Source organism: Sceloporus occidentalis, unplaced genomic scaffold (genome assembly GCF_023333645.1).
Source record: "Sceloporus occidentalis isolate IW3139 unplaced genomic scaffold, rSceOcc1.0.p SCAF_1, whole genome shotgun sequence".
Lineage (NCBI taxonomy): Eukaryota > Metazoa > Chordata > Lepidosauria > Squamata > Phrynosomatidae > Sceloporus > Sceloporus occidentalis.
The window spans coordinates 22,678,266-22,693,962 of NW_028316981.1; the positions used below are offsets into that span (position 1 = coordinate 22,678,266).

General features: G+C 45.9%; 1 protein-coding gene across 4 annotated transcripts; it reads left to right on the forward strand.

Annotated features, from left to right (window-relative positions):
* The first annotated feature begins 518 nt into the window (after nucleotides 1-518).
* LOC149321158 (E3 ubiquitin-protein ligase TRIM15-like) lies at nucleotides 519-13,390 on the forward strand. 4 transcript variants are annotated; one of them, XM_089516376.1, is made up of 7 exons: nucleotides 519-1,435; nucleotides 4,909-5,022; nucleotides 5,744-5,974; nucleotides 7,723-7,745; nucleotides 8,544-8,656; nucleotides 10,023-10,079; nucleotides 12,457-13,390. In XM_089516376.1, the coding sequence occupies exons 1-7, from the start codon at nucleotides 560-562 to the stop codon at nucleotides 13,032-13,034; spliced, it is 1,992 nt and encodes a 663-aa protein (XP_089372502.1). In that variant the 5' UTR covers nucleotides 519-559; the 3' UTR covers nucleotides 13,035-13,390. The 4 variants fall into 4 exon arrangements, with proteins under 4 accessions (XP_089372502.1, XP_089372519.1, XP_089372493.1 ...); XM_089516393.1 differs by having other exon boundaries at nucleotides 4,927-5,022; XM_089516367.1 differs by having other exon boundaries at nucleotides 520-1,435; nucleotides 12,454-13,390.
* Nucleotides 13,391-15,697: the final 2,307 nt, after the last annotated feature.

The following is a 15,697-nucleotide window of genomic DNA, read 5'->3' on the forward strand; positions in this document are numbered from 1 at the left end:
CTTTTCCTTCCTGAGTTTCTTCCCTTCTTTACGGATCCCTTGCATCTGCTCAAGAGGCCACGCCCACCCCCTCGAAGCGGAAGGCGGAGCCACGCGTGTCCCCGCCCCTTTATAACACTGTGAGGCGGCCTTTCCTTCCTGGAAAGAGTCTTTTCCCATCTTCACCTCGCATCCGCTCGAGAGAGAGGCCACGCCCCCTCTTGCGAAACGGAGGGCGGGGCCACGCGTGTCCCCGCCTCTTCTCCTTGATAACACTGTATGAGTGTTCCTGTGGGAAGTCTCCTCCCTTCTTAATGGTTCCCATCTACTTGAGAGAGATTCCACGCCCACGAAGCGTCTGGCCAATCGGGGCGCTCCGGGGGCGCGCGCATGCGTGTTGCATGCTTCGTCCTCCGCGCTAGTCCAGCAGTCATTCTGCGTCGGCCACGCCCACTCCTGCGAGAGCGGCCGGCCAATGGGGGCGCTCGGAAGGGCGCGCGCATGCGTGTTGCGTGCGTCGTCCTCGCGGGCCGTAGTCGTCACCGCCGTCGCTCTCCCGGGCGCTCAGTCGGCGTCGGCCATGAGTCTGGGCGGGATGTCGGCGGAGCAGCAGCTGCAGCAGAGGCTCCTGCGGAGCCGCCTTCGGGCCTCGTCGCAGCTGCTGTCGCTGTCTCCGGCTGCCGCTCCGCCTCCGCTGCTGCTGCCTCCTCTGTCTTCCCCGCTGTCGCCCCCGTCCCCCCCGGACTCCCCTCCTCCGGGCACCACTCCGGCCGAGATCCCCGCGGGGCCCCGCTACCCGAGCGAGACGTGGTGCTCCCTCTGCCGCGTCTACTGCCCGGACCCCGTCTGCCTCCCGTGCGGACACAACTTCTGCACCGGCTGCATCGGGCAGCGCCTCGCGGAGCCCAAGCTCAGCATCTCCTGCCTGGAGTGCGGAGCCACCGCCAGGAAGAGGAACCTGCGGCCCATCAAGCCCCCGCCGCTCCTGGCCAGCCTGGCGGGCGAGAGGAGCAAGAGGCCGCGCCTGGAGCCCAGCCCCGCGCCAGCCCCGCTTCCGCCGCCGCCGCCCCCGGCCCCGGCCTGCGCCGCCCCTTCGCCGCCAGTCACCGCCGCCGCCGCCGCCGCCCCTTCTTCGCCGCCGGCCCCCGCGGCGCCCCCCACCCCTCCGCCCACAGCGACAGCGACAGCGACAGCGCCGTCCCCCACCGGCCCCGGCCCCGCCACCCCCCCTCTGAGCGCGGCGGCGGCCTCGCGGAGGGCCCCTCTCACCCCCACCGGAGCAGCAGGAGCAGCAGGAGAAGGGGACGGCGGAGGGCGGCGGTGCGAGAAGCACCAGGCCCCGCTCCAGTTCTTCTGCGAGGAGGACCAGAGCCCCATCTGCGCCCACTGCGACCGATCCCAGGAGCACCGCGCCCACACCATCTTCCACGTGGAGAGGGCGGCCCGGGACTACAGGGTGAGAGGGCATCGGGAAGGCATCGCTGCCAGGGAACTAGGCCCTGCTTGCCCAGGGGGACCGAGGGAGGGAGGGAGGGCTGCTGGCCCCAGCTGTGGCCTCTGCGTCCAGAGCAGTAACAGCAGCCGCCTCTGGCTTAAGCCTTGTGTTTTTCTTTGGGTAAAAATTAAGCAGGAATTTGGAAGAGGCCGTTTAGTGATTAAAGTTCTCCAAACGGCGTACGTTGATTTTTACTCCCAAATAAAAATGGGACTTGGAAAGAATGTCTTTATTTACAAAGAAAGAGGAGCAGAATAAATGGTGGGGAGCCCAGGGCCCAGGTTCCCTTTCGATGCCTGGCTCCTCCACACTCTGCATCATTGATATAGTTATTCAACATGGGAGCATTGATTTCAAGTGATGATTTGAAGGTAGTTGACTTAAACCAACCTGTCAGGTAGATTTCCAGGCCCAGGTCATTCTCCCTGCAAAATCTTGGCTGTAATACAGAGTTTAAAAGGAGAGATGATAGTTACAGGGAGGAGTTTTTAGGTTACAGTTATTGTTTCTCTTTGAGTTTCCCATGCTAACAGACTCTCAGACCAGAGAGAGAGCTTGTATTAGGTTGAGAGGAAGCTTGGAAACACAGGTGCCCTAGCAACCTCAAAAGGAAACGTGGAACAAACCGTTCTAACGTGAATCAGTAGAGGGTTGTGTTGTGTGTCTTAATGTCAACTTAGGCACCCCAAGGGGTCTTCTTGGCCAGCTTAGCTGAGAGGAGGTTTGCCTTTGCTCTCCTCTGAGGCCAAGAGAGCGTGCCTTGTCCAGAGTCACCCATTGGGTTTCCATGCCAAGCAGGGACTCAGACTCCCATCTCCAGAGCCATAACGCATTGCTCAAGGCACTACCTCTGGCTCGCTTGGAAGAGGGTTAGGGACGGTTATTAAAACCTTCTTCACCTTGTTTACTTTCCGTTCACTGGAGTATCATGTTACCTGTTTCTTTCTCATTCTTCTGGGACCAAAGAGGCAGCCCTGTTTAGCAAGCAATCTCTGAACATTACTTCCTCCTAACAGTGTTAGTAGCCCCATATACCTGAATATAATAAATAGGTAAAGTAAAATCCAGAGGAAACTGATTGAGAAATGGACACATATTTTCAACATGGTCTTCATTGTTTCTCCTTGAATGCAAACTTCAGTGATACCAATACACTGTAGGAGGGTGTACTTTGTAACTTGTAGTAGAGTAGCCCAGCTTTATTGAAACTGTTTTACTCTCTTTGTTCCCAGTCAGTTGTGTGATCTCACACACTGCCTTTAACACCTCAGAGCAAAACTGTCAGCGCACCATCCTCACATTGCTTCCTCCGCATGCTACTTCGTCTTCTTGGTTTGGTGAAGAATTTTGTCAGCTTTGAAAGTTAGAATGTTGTCTTTTGTATTTTTTGGTTGATTCAGTGAAAGAACCACCTGGTTTTGTTTGGTCTTTTTCCTCTTTTGTGAGCACCCTGCAACTTTTAAAGCACTGGCACTTGATAGTTCTTCCTGTTTTCTTTTTCTTTTATTAACCCACCTGAGGGTAATTTGAACAGATCTGAAGGCCAGTTTTCTGCCTCTGGGACCCCACAGGCCCTGCCTGAGTTCCCAATAATCTAAAAAACAAAACCCAGAAATCCCATTCCCAAGTGCCCAAAAGTTCATTCCTGGTTTTAAAAAGCTTGTTTTTAATGTTAATTGGCACAATGGGACGCTGCAGCCCTATCAATGCCAGCTTTTAGGAGAGGCATTTCACCCCTCCTTTCCACCGCTTCCCAGGAAATGTATTTCCTGGAGGGCTGTGCTGCAAAAATCAGCTTTAGGGAGTTGTGTTTTATTTCCCTGTTGGTCAATTGGGTTCAGTTGAGATGATCTTGCCAAAATATATACTGTACTTATTTTTATCTTGCTCTCCAAGAGGTGCATAAGTTAGTTTCCAGAAACTCATCTATTTGTCATTTCAGACTCAAAAGAAAAGTCAAGTCTATTCTCAAACTTTGCACAATAAGAAATTCTTTGCCTTCTTGTTCCGAGAATTCTGTTCTATCAGCTCTGTAGCCTGTCCCAGCCTTAATGAAAGACTCTGCCAGTTTCCTTAAGCAACTACTGGGCCGTACTGTTTGCCTTAAATAACTAGGCACAGTTAAATGTTTGCTTAGCCTTAGGTCTTGGAAAAGCCCATTCAGATGTGAAGATCACTGGGTGGCCTTGGGGGAACTGCACTTTATCAGCCTTACTTACTTCATAGAACTGGAAGAGACCTCAAGGGCCATCCAGTCCAACCTCCTGCTATGCAAGAATATACAATCTAAGCACCCTTGAGAGATGGGCATTCAGTTTCTGTTTAAAAACATCAAAAGAAGGGGACTCTACCACCCTCCAAGGGAGTGTGTTCCACCATTGAACAGCTTTTATTGTCAAGAAGGTCCTCCTAATGTTGAGTGGAATCTTTTCCAGTAGTTTGCATCCATTGCTCCATGTCCTAGTTTCTGGAGAAGCAGAAAACAAGCTTGCTCCATCCTCAGTGTGACATCCCTCATCAGGGTGAAATTGGAATGGCAGCTGGGCAGAGGCATGTACACCATCTTAAACTCATTGTTGTTGTTGTTGTATTCCTCCTATGGCAATCCTAAGGCAAACCTATCATGTTTGACCTATGGCGACCCTAAGGCAAACCTATCATAGGGTTTTCTTGGCAAGTTTCTTCAGAGGGGGTTTATCATTGCCATCCTCTGAGGCTGAGAGAGTGCCCAAGGTCACCCAGTGAGTTTTCATGCACGAGCGGGGAATTGGACTGTGGTCTTCAGAGTTATAGTCCAATGCCAAACCACTATACTGTGTTGGCTCTCACTCTTTGTGAGGAGGTAGGATATAAACAAAAATAAATGAAATTCTACCACTCAGCACACCAACCTCTAAGTAAGTGGTAGGGGATGTGATGGCCACATGCTTCCCCTCCCCATTTTTTTCCAGACCTCCAGTAAACTTTCCTGTCAAATAAGAATTCTCCTCCTTCTGGCATCTTTCATTTTTGAAAACAATATTTTTGAGGCTAGTGTGCCCTCAGAAAATTAGCTCTATCCCTATTTTTAAGCCATCACTTCTCCACAACAGGCTTTACTTCTCTCCTTTCTACACCAATAAGCCATGAACTGTGAGTGCACAGTATCCAAACTACTGTAACCAAAGTGCTTTTTCCTCAACATGTAAATGTGGAATTTGATCCTTATAGAATGTGAACTACCTAGCCTTTCATAAAGTCTTGGAAGCCAGAGAGGGGGGTCGGTCTGGGTTCTGAGTGGGTGGGGGGAAAAGAGGTCAAGGGTTTTGAGCTGCAAGTTGTCCTTTGTTTATAGTAGCAATTGGGACAAAAAAATTGTCCCTATCTGTATTTTCATATCTCTGTTAAGACTCGCATGCTGTTACTACCTCTAATCTCCTCCCTCCTATCTCAAGCCATTTTTATTTGCTCAGGAGCGGGTTCAGGCACAACTAGAGATTCTGAAGCAAGAGAAGAACACGCTATGGAGTCAGAAGCTGACAGGAGAGAAGAAAATCCAGGAATATATGGTAGGTGCCGTAATAAAGCTTGGCTTTTTGTCAGTTATTAATTTTCTCTTTCTCGTATGCTTCTCTTCCTCATATCTAAAGACTTTTCCACCTAGTCTTGCAGTGCAATAAAAGCTTTATGTTGAGCCAGGACAGACTGTGGGAGATAAGTTTATTTGGCAAACCTCTGGTAAAATAATAATTGTTTCCTACATAAATTAGTAGTACTTTGAGAAATTAGAGAAGTGTTTGTATTATTTTGAGGAATCAGATTTAAATTCTACTTTAAAAAATAATAAAATTGTGTGGTTTTCTCCCAAGTCCCTTCTGTGGAACAGGGACACCACCTCCTCCCTCAACTAACTCAAATACCTCTTTTTTCTTCTGTAATGGGAAACAACCATATTTGATGATAGTACAGGATTTGGGGATGCTTGTGTGGGTGGTACGAGGATATTTTTGTTTGTTTTAATGCTTCTCGGGGCTTTCTGTGTGGATTGGGCACAAAAATACCCCAGAACATGGCAATTTAAAAATACATATGAGGAGATTGGGGATCTGGTGAGGGAGCATCAGAGGCTACACTTTTCCAACCCTGGTCTATATTCTCACGTTCCAGTTTTCTGAATAGAAACAGCCTGTTTTGGCTGATGTGTTTTTATTACTGTTACATCTTGCCTTATGTACGTTAAAAAAGATTCTCTGACTTTCTCATTTTTTAACTTGCTTGTGATTATTACAGGAAAAGGTCAAGACAGAGAGAAAGGAGATTGTGTCTGAGTTTGAACACCTGCACCAGTTTTTGAAAGATCAGGAACAGCGCCTGCTGACCCAACTAGAAGAAATAGATAAAGAGATAGAAAGGCAGAAAGATGAAATGGTGACCAAACTCTCAGAAGAGCTGTCCCGTCTTGGTGATGTGATCACTGAGATGGAGGCAAAATGTAAACAGCCGGCAAGTGAATTTTTGCAGGTGAGACTTGCTGTCAACAGAGAGATCTCTTTTCTCTCATTCTCTCTGGCATGGACTTGAGTCTGGCAGTGTGGGGTATGGGCCTTGGCCATTGATGCTCCAGAGAGCTCTCAAGTATTTGAATATGAGGGTTGCAACATACTTACCAATACATGTGATTGGTCAAGGGTGAGCAGGACTCCCACCAGCTGCTCAGTATGGCCAGGCACTGACCTTGGCCCCTGTAGGCGGTGGGGTAGTTCATCAGGAAGCAAAGCCAGTAGGCTGGAGTTGGGGGGTGGGTTCCACTGTCCAGAATATTCCCCCTCTTATGGCATGCTGTGAAATTGGCATTCAATAAAACAACAACGGGGGTGGCTTTTTGGCTCAACCTGGTCTCTTCTGGACTTCTCCAAGGGACAGTTGGAACTCTGTAGCTCCTCCCATTGTGGAATGCTATGACATTATAGCACTCTGCTGTTGGCAGATGTACTTCCAGGTCATTCAGCCTGACCTGAAGGCTGTTGAGAAGCTGGCCTGGATGACCTCATTCCTTCAGGTTCATGTCGGAACACCTCGGGTATGGTTGCCATGCAGACCTAGTACGTACAGTTGTGTAAATATGGGCTCTCTCTTAAGGTTGTTTGGGAACTTGGGCTGATGCTTTGGTGATGGGACTGAATTAGAGATCTGTGGAATAAGGCTGATAAAGAGTGCATGCTGTGTAGGGTGCAGTGGGAGGGAGTAACTTGTGTCAGTGATGAACATGGGGGGTAATTTTTTGGAAGAAAAGAAAAGCGAGTTGTGGGATATGTGTGCCTACAAAAAGCCTGCGTTTTCTGGGATCTCCTTAGGGTCTTCCTGTGGTCCACTCCATGGCGAACATCATTTGTAGCTATTCCAAGGATGTGAGGCTGGTTTGTTTTTAAAAAATCGAGCAGCACCTCCTGCGCACTTGATCTCTTGGCACAGAATCTTTTTTTAAAATCATTTTGCAACCAGCTCTCTGATCACAAGCAACAAGGACAAGATGTTTAGGTAACCTGTGACGTGCAGAGAGTCTCTCTGAGGCACCATGGGTGATGGTGAAGAGACAGTGATCCTGGGATGGGGAATTGTGGGGGGCCCTGGAGTCTCTCCTTCTGGGCCTGGGCTCTTCTGGGAGCAAAGCGCCATTGCCTCTGTTGGGCTGAAGTAAGGTGCATCTCCTGTTCGGTAGCAAAGCTGTGTGCCTACCGGACAGCACACTTAGAGGACATTTGGGCGTCACGGCTGAGGGAAGGAGCTGGTGGCCCGAGGTGTGACATGGCCGGTGGGCAGGCCCTGGAGGGGGCCAAAAGCCAGCCTGCTCACCGGCAGGAAGGGTGGGAGGACAGTTCGGGGAGGAGAAGGCTGCTAAAAGGCACTAGGGCAGCCCTTCTCCTCAGAGAAACAGTTGCACCGCCAGGGAGAGCAGCGTGGCCTGAAGGCTCCCGTGTGTAACCGGAGCATCCCCTACCTCTTGTCTTGGAGCAAACACCAGATGTTTCACCTCTGGGATCACAGGTAAGAGCCTGAGGGTGACTGGGGGGGCAGGCTACTTAACCCCTGCCCTGTAAGCACCAGAGGCTAGACAAAAGCTTCCGTCCTCATGCCTTTGACAGCAGTCTTAGAGTCCTCTGCAGCCTGAAACGGGTGCAGAGGCATGCACCCTGTTAGCCTGTGACGCACACACTAATGTAATGCATTATGGGACTCAGCTCTTTCTTCTTCTTCTTTTTCTCCTCTAGGATATTAAAAAAAACATGAACAGGTACGTGGTTCTTTCCTTATCTCCCTTCCCCACATCAGTAGGTAAATCCCTCACTTCTCAAGCCTGCTTCAATCCAGAGACCAAGAAAAAAGTGGTGTCCTTTTCACTTTCTGCCTTCGCCAGAACCACTGCAGTAGAAAGTGTGTACATAGTAGTCTTCAGAGTCAACACATCCAAGAGCTTGGCATGTTGCAAGGACAGCCACATTTGCTTGGTTCCCATAAAATGCCAGAAGTAATTTATAGGACACAGGAAAATCAAAACTTGTGTGTTGGACGCTTCTTTATTCAGTTGCTTATCATGTAGAACTGCATCCCTGCAACAAAGACCAGCTAAAAACATCTTGGTTCTTGGGGCAGGAAATACAGATGGTGTCCTTGCATACTATTTAACTAGAGCACGGTCCATCAAATGCAGTATGAAAACAAACTGGTGCCATGCCCAAACTTTTTTGTGTAGGATAATTTTCTGTGAGTTTGTGTTCCTGGAAAAGGGTTCATTTCTGTCCTGTTGTGCTGCTTTAATAGTACCCAAAAGTATATGCTGTGCTATATATTTGAATTGGGTTGTATACTTTCTGAAAGCAGGAAGACAGTATTTAGGAAGCCTCTGCAATTTCAAAGCCTCATCCTAATAAAGTTTATACAACAGGAGCTAATGCTAGCTTTGTTTATTTCATTCCCTTTTCGATATTCTTCACTTAGGCCTGGATCCTAAAAAATGCTGTTAAAAATACAAATGGTGGTTCAGTGGACTTTTTAAAACTAGAAATGTTGATTTCCTCTTTCAAAAATGCAGATGTGCAGCAGGGCAGTTTCAGCTCTTTGAAGAAACTCCTAAGCTTGAAGGGAGATTGGATGACATTTCTCGGAAGGGGGAAGCTCTGAAGGAAACATTAAGGAGATTCCAAGGTATTTACTTATGTGTAGGATTTTTGACTTGCTCTACAGCTGGAAAAGCTGTTCGTGCAGTGTAACTGTCAATAATAATAATAATAATAATAATAATAATAATAATAATAATAGGTTTAAGTCAGCATCTGGTCTCTTTCAATCTATTCAGTTACAACTCTTTGATAGCACTTTCACTAACATGGTTCCATCATGTGGAATCCTGAGGTTTGTGATTGTGTGATGTACTTCAGAGATCTCTCCAAGCTACAAATCCCAGGATTCCATAAAATGCAAAAAGTGGTATCAAATTGCTATAATTGTGTAATTTGAAAGAGACCTCTATCCCCAGATGTATAATCTAGAGACAATAACAAGAAAGATAAGAGGAAAAAGGAGAGCAAGACTTAGAAGATACAAGTTATTAATGTTTTAAGGTTTGTCTGCCCAGTGGAATGATAGCTGGATAACAATATGAACAAGGGAAAGATGGGGAGGATTATGTATTCTAATTTTTAGTCCAAGTGGACTAGACACATCCTAACAAATCTAGTCTGATAATTATTTATTGGCGTCTACTGTTGACCCTGTGCATTCAAAGACAACTCAGATAAAAGAAGGCCTCGCTTTGCTTCAGAAATATTTATCCCCGGGCAATAGAAAAGGAGGCTATGTTTCCATAAGGTGAAAGTAGAAGCTTATTGCATAACCTTAAAACAATACATACACACACACCCTCTCCTAATAGATTAGCACCTACTGTAATAATAAAATGTTCAATAAAGTTTTTACCAGGATTAGTTGCAAGGATGAATTCTGAATACTTGGGGATGGTCCCATTTCCTGGAAGGTAAGCTGAGCTGAACTAGGTTTCAGCAGGTAACTTAACTATAGCAAAGGGTTAGAGAAAATAAAAAATAGGTCTTGGAACTTGAATTTATTGGAAAATTAAGTAAAAAGGGAAGAAGCTAAGGTTTCATTTACTAGAAGCCATTTGGCAAAGCCATGGGAAGAATTTCTTGGTCATTAGATTTCATTTTGTCTTTTAAAGCAGCCTTCTTCAGTCTGGTGGCTTGAACTATGTGCTCCAGCTAGCATAGTCAGTAGTTAAGAATAATGGAAGTTGTAGTCCAAAGCATCTGGAAGAGGAAAGATAGCTGTTTCAACTATGATAGCTGCCATCTGTTCCGTGGAAGAGGTAAAAATGGTGCTACAGTAGCACATAGTAACAGATCTGTGGAAATGGTGTAGGAGTAGCATGTTGCAGTTTGAAATGATCAGCCAAGAAATACATTTGGGTCATTGTTTGAACAAGATATTTTCTCCTGTAGATTTTGAGAGACTAAACAATGAGTGGTTTTTAATATAATCCCCTTGGTTTTTCTAGATAATATTATAAGTGCTGTGGAAAAAGGAGAGGTTGCAAGAGCACTGAATGATACAGGTGGGTTTTTGATAGTGGCATTTCTGATATTTTAAAGCACTGTTCTCTTGGTTTACCTCCAATCAGAATTCTTTTAAAGCATCTACATCATGGCATCTCAGTAGGATCCAGGATTCTGTGAAGAAGAAGTAAACCTGTACAAAAACAATGTTTGTTTTTAACCCCAGGGCTCACTTGGTTGAGCCAGTGTAATGCAGATTCTTTGCAATTGCTTTAATCCTGTTTTTATGACTCTGGTGGAGTAGATTTGCAAGGAGCTAGATATCACTGGAACTGTGACGGAGGGCCAGCAGTTAAGCTGAAGAGATCTTACAAAACCTGCTTACTAAACTCTTAACCTGTTATAAACTCTCCATGTTTTTAAAAAGTGTCTGGCAGTTTTCCCTCCCTTACAATAGTGTTAGGAAAAGATCCCACAATTTGGAAATGGAATGTTCTGTATATATAGTCAGCCTACTCATGTGTTGCGTGGCTTTACATGCTCAGGTTGAGTGCTCAGAGCTATTTGAGCTGCAGGCTCTGCGTGCCTGAAGGTGTGATTAGATCTATTTTCCAATGGAGGCTTTAACTTGATAACCTTCATAGCTATGCGTTGGAAGTTTGTGAAGTTCTCTTACATGGCGTTGTAGCCAACATAGCCAGGAGGGAGTATGGCAGTTGCCACTCAACAGTATCTGGAGATCATCCACACCAGGTCTTTCTTAGTCTATGCCATTGGTCCCAAAACATTTTCCAGGTACCACCCCATTTCCTCTTGGCCAAGAACTCTAGACCCCCTCCCCATACATATTTCTTGATTTTAGGTCTACTGCACATTCAAAACAACCAGTCTTGGTCATTTCTCCCTTTGCGCCCAGTCACCTTAAGAGCAACACCTGAACAGCTATCTGAGCAGTGACTGAGAAGTTTCTTGCCTGTACTGGCCCTATAGCAAAGGCCAACCCAGACGAGGGGCTTCTCGGTCAGTGCTCCCTTTGCACCTGGGAGCAGCAACTGAGCAACTGGCTGAGCAGTGACCAAGAAGCCTCTCACCCATGTTGCCCTTTCAGCAAAGACCAGTGTGTGCAAGAGGGCTCTTAGTCACTACTCAGCTGCTGTTTCCAAGTTGACCAAGTTCAAAGGGAGAATCATCTCCCTGGTGAATGAGGACTCTCAGTCCCCTTTCATTGGGACAGAGGGGAGCACAGCCTTTATATATGTGTGAGAGGGGTTTACAGAGGTCACATGCTTTGGACTGGAGACTTGTGTGGATGGGGAAAGGGAGAAATTTAAGTACAAGAGCCACTCCAAGGTGAAGGACTGTTTCCAAGAATTGACCCTGGATACTCCTACTTCTCCTTTCTCACAGATGTGTTTTCCCCACACAGCTTCAAGTGTCCTCTCCCACTCACATACACCAACATTGTTTCTTCTGTTAAACTCTTCTCTCAGCCTGTCTGATGAAAGAAAGCAGAAGTAACAATGCAGCTCCAACCTGCCAGCCAGGTCCCAGCAAAGCTCACAAAGCTTAGGAAGGGTCCCAAATTTGAAAGCTCCTTTTTTGCTGCCACTTCTCCCCCATCACCACCACAAGCAATTAACTCTTTTCTCCAATTATTCTGTCCCACAACGGCACTTCTCTGGGCCACAGAGGCAATGCCCTGCACCCAAGCCTTGTAAGTTTCCCAAATGATACTGCAACTACTAGCAAAAGATGTCGCTAAGAGAGTGAGCTGGCATGGACAAGTGAAGCTATCAGTGAGGCTGTGTGGTAGTTTTAAGGGACCCTGAAAATATGTTCTATGCACCCCTCATCCCCACCATGGCCCTAAAAGCTGATGGTTCCTCTTTTCTTTTTTGTACATCAGTACTTCAACTGAAGCCACCCACTTTTCCCTTACTGCCCCCTTTCCCCTTCATCACCCCCCTGGATCTTTCCACTATCCCCTGGGGTGGCCTATCACCCATTTTGGGAATCATTGGTCTATGTTGACTATCATTAGCTTACTGTGGGTTCTTTGGAAGAGGTCTTTCCTCACCTTGCTGAACTAGATTCTTTTAATTGATGACACTGAGGATGCTGTGATTCAGCCATCTCTCTGGGTTACCCAGTAAGATTTCTGTGCCTCCATCACCTTAAGGAAGTTTTGCTGGAATACCATTGAGAATTCCAGGGACTTGATGAGTGGCAGAACTGCATCATTCACTATTCTTCTTGGGGTGATCCAGAAGCTGTTGTTTAAAACATAGCTAGTGATTTACAGCAGAGATATGGAAAAACAGATATGTGTGAAGCAAGACAGCAAGGAGAGCTAGAATCAGTAATGAAGTTGTTGAGATATTTAGTAATTGTGCCCCTCCCCCGCCACTGATATTCCTTCTTTTTTGCCCGCAGCAGATGCAACTCTCAATTCAGATGTAATGAGTATCCTGCAATCAGACCAAAGAAATGCTAGGTGTGAAGAATCCCAGCGCAGACTGCCTGCTTTGCAGTATGTCCCTGACATGCCAGAAACTGTGGATTCCAGAGCTTTGGTTCTGGGCTGTGATGGCTTCACTTCTGGGAGATACTTTTGGGAACTGGAAGTGGGAGATGGAGAATTCTGGGCATTGGGGGTCACCCGAGATCCTTCCAAGAAGAAGGGGGTGGCAAACTTCAGCCCAGAAGAGGGGATCTGGGCTGTGGGGCTGTGGAAGGGGCAGCACTGGGCTCTCACTTCCCCTGTGACTCCTTTATCTCTTAGCAAGCACCCAAGGAGGATTCGAGTGTCCCTGGACTATGTAGGGGAGTGTGTGACATTTACTGATGCAGATACAGAAGACCCCATCTTCACTTTTCCACCGGCTTCTTTTAATGGGACACGTACCCACCCATTGCTGTGGGTAGTAGGGTTCCCTGCTCAGGCAGTGTTTCTGAGGCGTATGGGGGTGAAATACCCAACTGCAGTCCATGAAATGGATGTCCTTAGCCCATGAGCTTAACTTATTTCTATGGGCCATTGATTCTGACCTGGAATAGGTAGTTGAGACATTTGGGAACAGGAAAATGGAAAATCTAGAGGTTTGTTTTTTAGGGGGAAATCCCCACAAATGTCTGCCTCATCTATTGGAGAATGTGAAGATGAGGAGGTGGAAAAGCTCTCCTTGCTCCACAGTCTTATGATGTTTTGCTAAGGAGTAACACAAGAATGATATGTAGGCCTTGAAAAACAGCATCACTGTTAGGATGTCCGTTTGAAAAGGGATTATCATGATGTCTTTCTGGTAGTAGGCTCAATCTTGTTCAGTTGGAAAAATGTTCTACTTATAACTATTAAACTTTGAAATTTTAAGTGTGTGTTTTATTAATTCACATTTAATATTTTATGATTTAATTTTTAAAATGACTCATGCTTTTTAGCTTCAGTGCCTATTAGCTTATCTGCCATTGGGGGGAAGAACATCAAATTAACTCTTAATGGCAAAAGATGTGCCATAACTTGATCCATGGGCATCCTTAACACTCATGCGGTTATCTTGCATTTAACATCTCCAGATTTTAATGGGTATGGCAGTTTTATTTGTGAATAACATTGTGACAGCTTCATCTCTTTCTTGTAACCTAGAATCGTAGAGTTAGAAGAGACCACTAGGGCCATCCAGTCCAATCCCCGTCATGCAGGAACTCCCAATCAAAGCATCTCTGACAGATGGCCATCAAGCCTCTGTTTAAAGACTTCCAAGGAGGGAAATTCCATCACTCTTGGAGGGAGTGTGTTCCACCTGACTTATTTTAAACTGGTCTGGAAATGAAATTGACAAATCTCTGCCAAAATATTAATCTGAATGTTCTGATTTTCATAAAAGTAAAATATACAAAGTGTTGAATGTTTTGTAAAGGACCCTGTGATAATAGTTGAGATGTCTATATGATGTGAAAACCAAAACACAACCTCACTGCCTCAAACCACCTTTACACACTGTTCAATACATTTCACTATTTCTCTTTGGGTTGTCCTGTGGCAATTCATTGAGTGTTGCATGTTCTTTCATGCTGGCTCAGCGTTGCTCTAAAGAGTGACATGTTTTGTGGATCATTTATAGAAAAATGAGCCCAGGTTTTATTAAAGTTAGTGATAGGGAAGTGTGCAAAAAAGATCTCAAATAGCTTTATTTGTACACTGACAAAGCTTAGTCAGCTGCAGGGTTTCACTGGACAGAACAGGATTAGTTGGATGGATTTGTCAGGACACTGCAGGTGAGTCATGAACATTTTGGTGTTATCATTTATGTAGCGCCTCCAGTGTACATACCACTGATTTATTCCACTTTACCATCCTACTGTTTTCGAAAGCAGCAAGAAAACAAATGAAGGGTTTTAGCACTTCCATCCTGCAGCACTTTTGGTGCCTTTTGCAACAAGAGGTATCCATTACCTAAAAACAGCAAGGTTTAATTCAGTGAAAAGCTCACTCATCAAAGTACCATATATACTCATGTATAAGTCGATCTCATGTATAAGTCGAGGGCAGTTTTTGGATCTAAAATCATGGATTTTGATATGACCCATGGATAAGTCGATGGGCAAACACTGGAGGATGTTACAAAAGATCTAAAGGAGGGGGGGAAACAAAGCACCACTTCCCTGCCTATATCTCACTCTCTGGACCTCTCCCAAGCATCAGTCTCAGCATGGAAAAGGGGAATCAAACCTCAGCGTGCACATGCGCGCACACACACTCTTCCCCTTACAAGAAGCATCTCCAAGGCTCATGGCTTGCGAAAAGGAGGACAGACGCCGCTGTCTCTCTGCTTGTCACCCCCAGGACTCCAAGATTCATGGCTTGCAGAAATAATGGAGGACAAAGCATTCTCTTTCTCTGCCTTTCACCTCCCAAGACCCCTCAGGCCCATAGCTTGCAGAAATGGAGGACAAAGCATTCTCTCTCTGCCTTTCACCCCCAGGACTTCAAGGCAAAATGGGGTACAAGCCTGGGCATACTTTCTGTATGTTCCTTTCCTCAGCAAGTCAGCAGCAGCTTAGGTCTGGCTGCGCCGGAAGGCAGAGAGGGAAACAGACACACACACACACACACACACAGAGAGAGAGAAGAGGAGGAAATGAGAGCCAGCACTGGGGCTTCAAACAAGGAGCTGTTACAAGGCTACAGAGGAAGGTGGGCACTTCTTTCACAAATGTTTTTAGCATTAACTCATTGACCCTTCCATAAGTCTACCCAGGATTTTGGAGTTCATTTTGGGGCATAAATTTTTCGACTTGACTATATACGGTATGTTGCTAATCTCTCCTTAGCAGTCCACAAGGAATGTTTCATCAATATGGCTCCTTTCAGAGGTGCCATATATAAATATATATATAAATGTATATGTGTGTGTATATGTATATGCATTATATATGCAGTCAGAGGAGTATGCTCCTCACACCACTGATTTGCATTGTCTTTATTGTATTTTAACAGACATTTCTTTGCAACTTTATATATATGCATATGTATTTACTCTTCCTATATATGTGTGTGTGTGTGTGTGTGTTCAGAAAGTGCTAGCAGTTTCTATTTCTTGCTATAGAGTTTATGCTGCTAGGAAATGTTTTCAGGAAAATGAGAACTTAAAATAGTCTTCTAGGCAGCAGTGGGGAA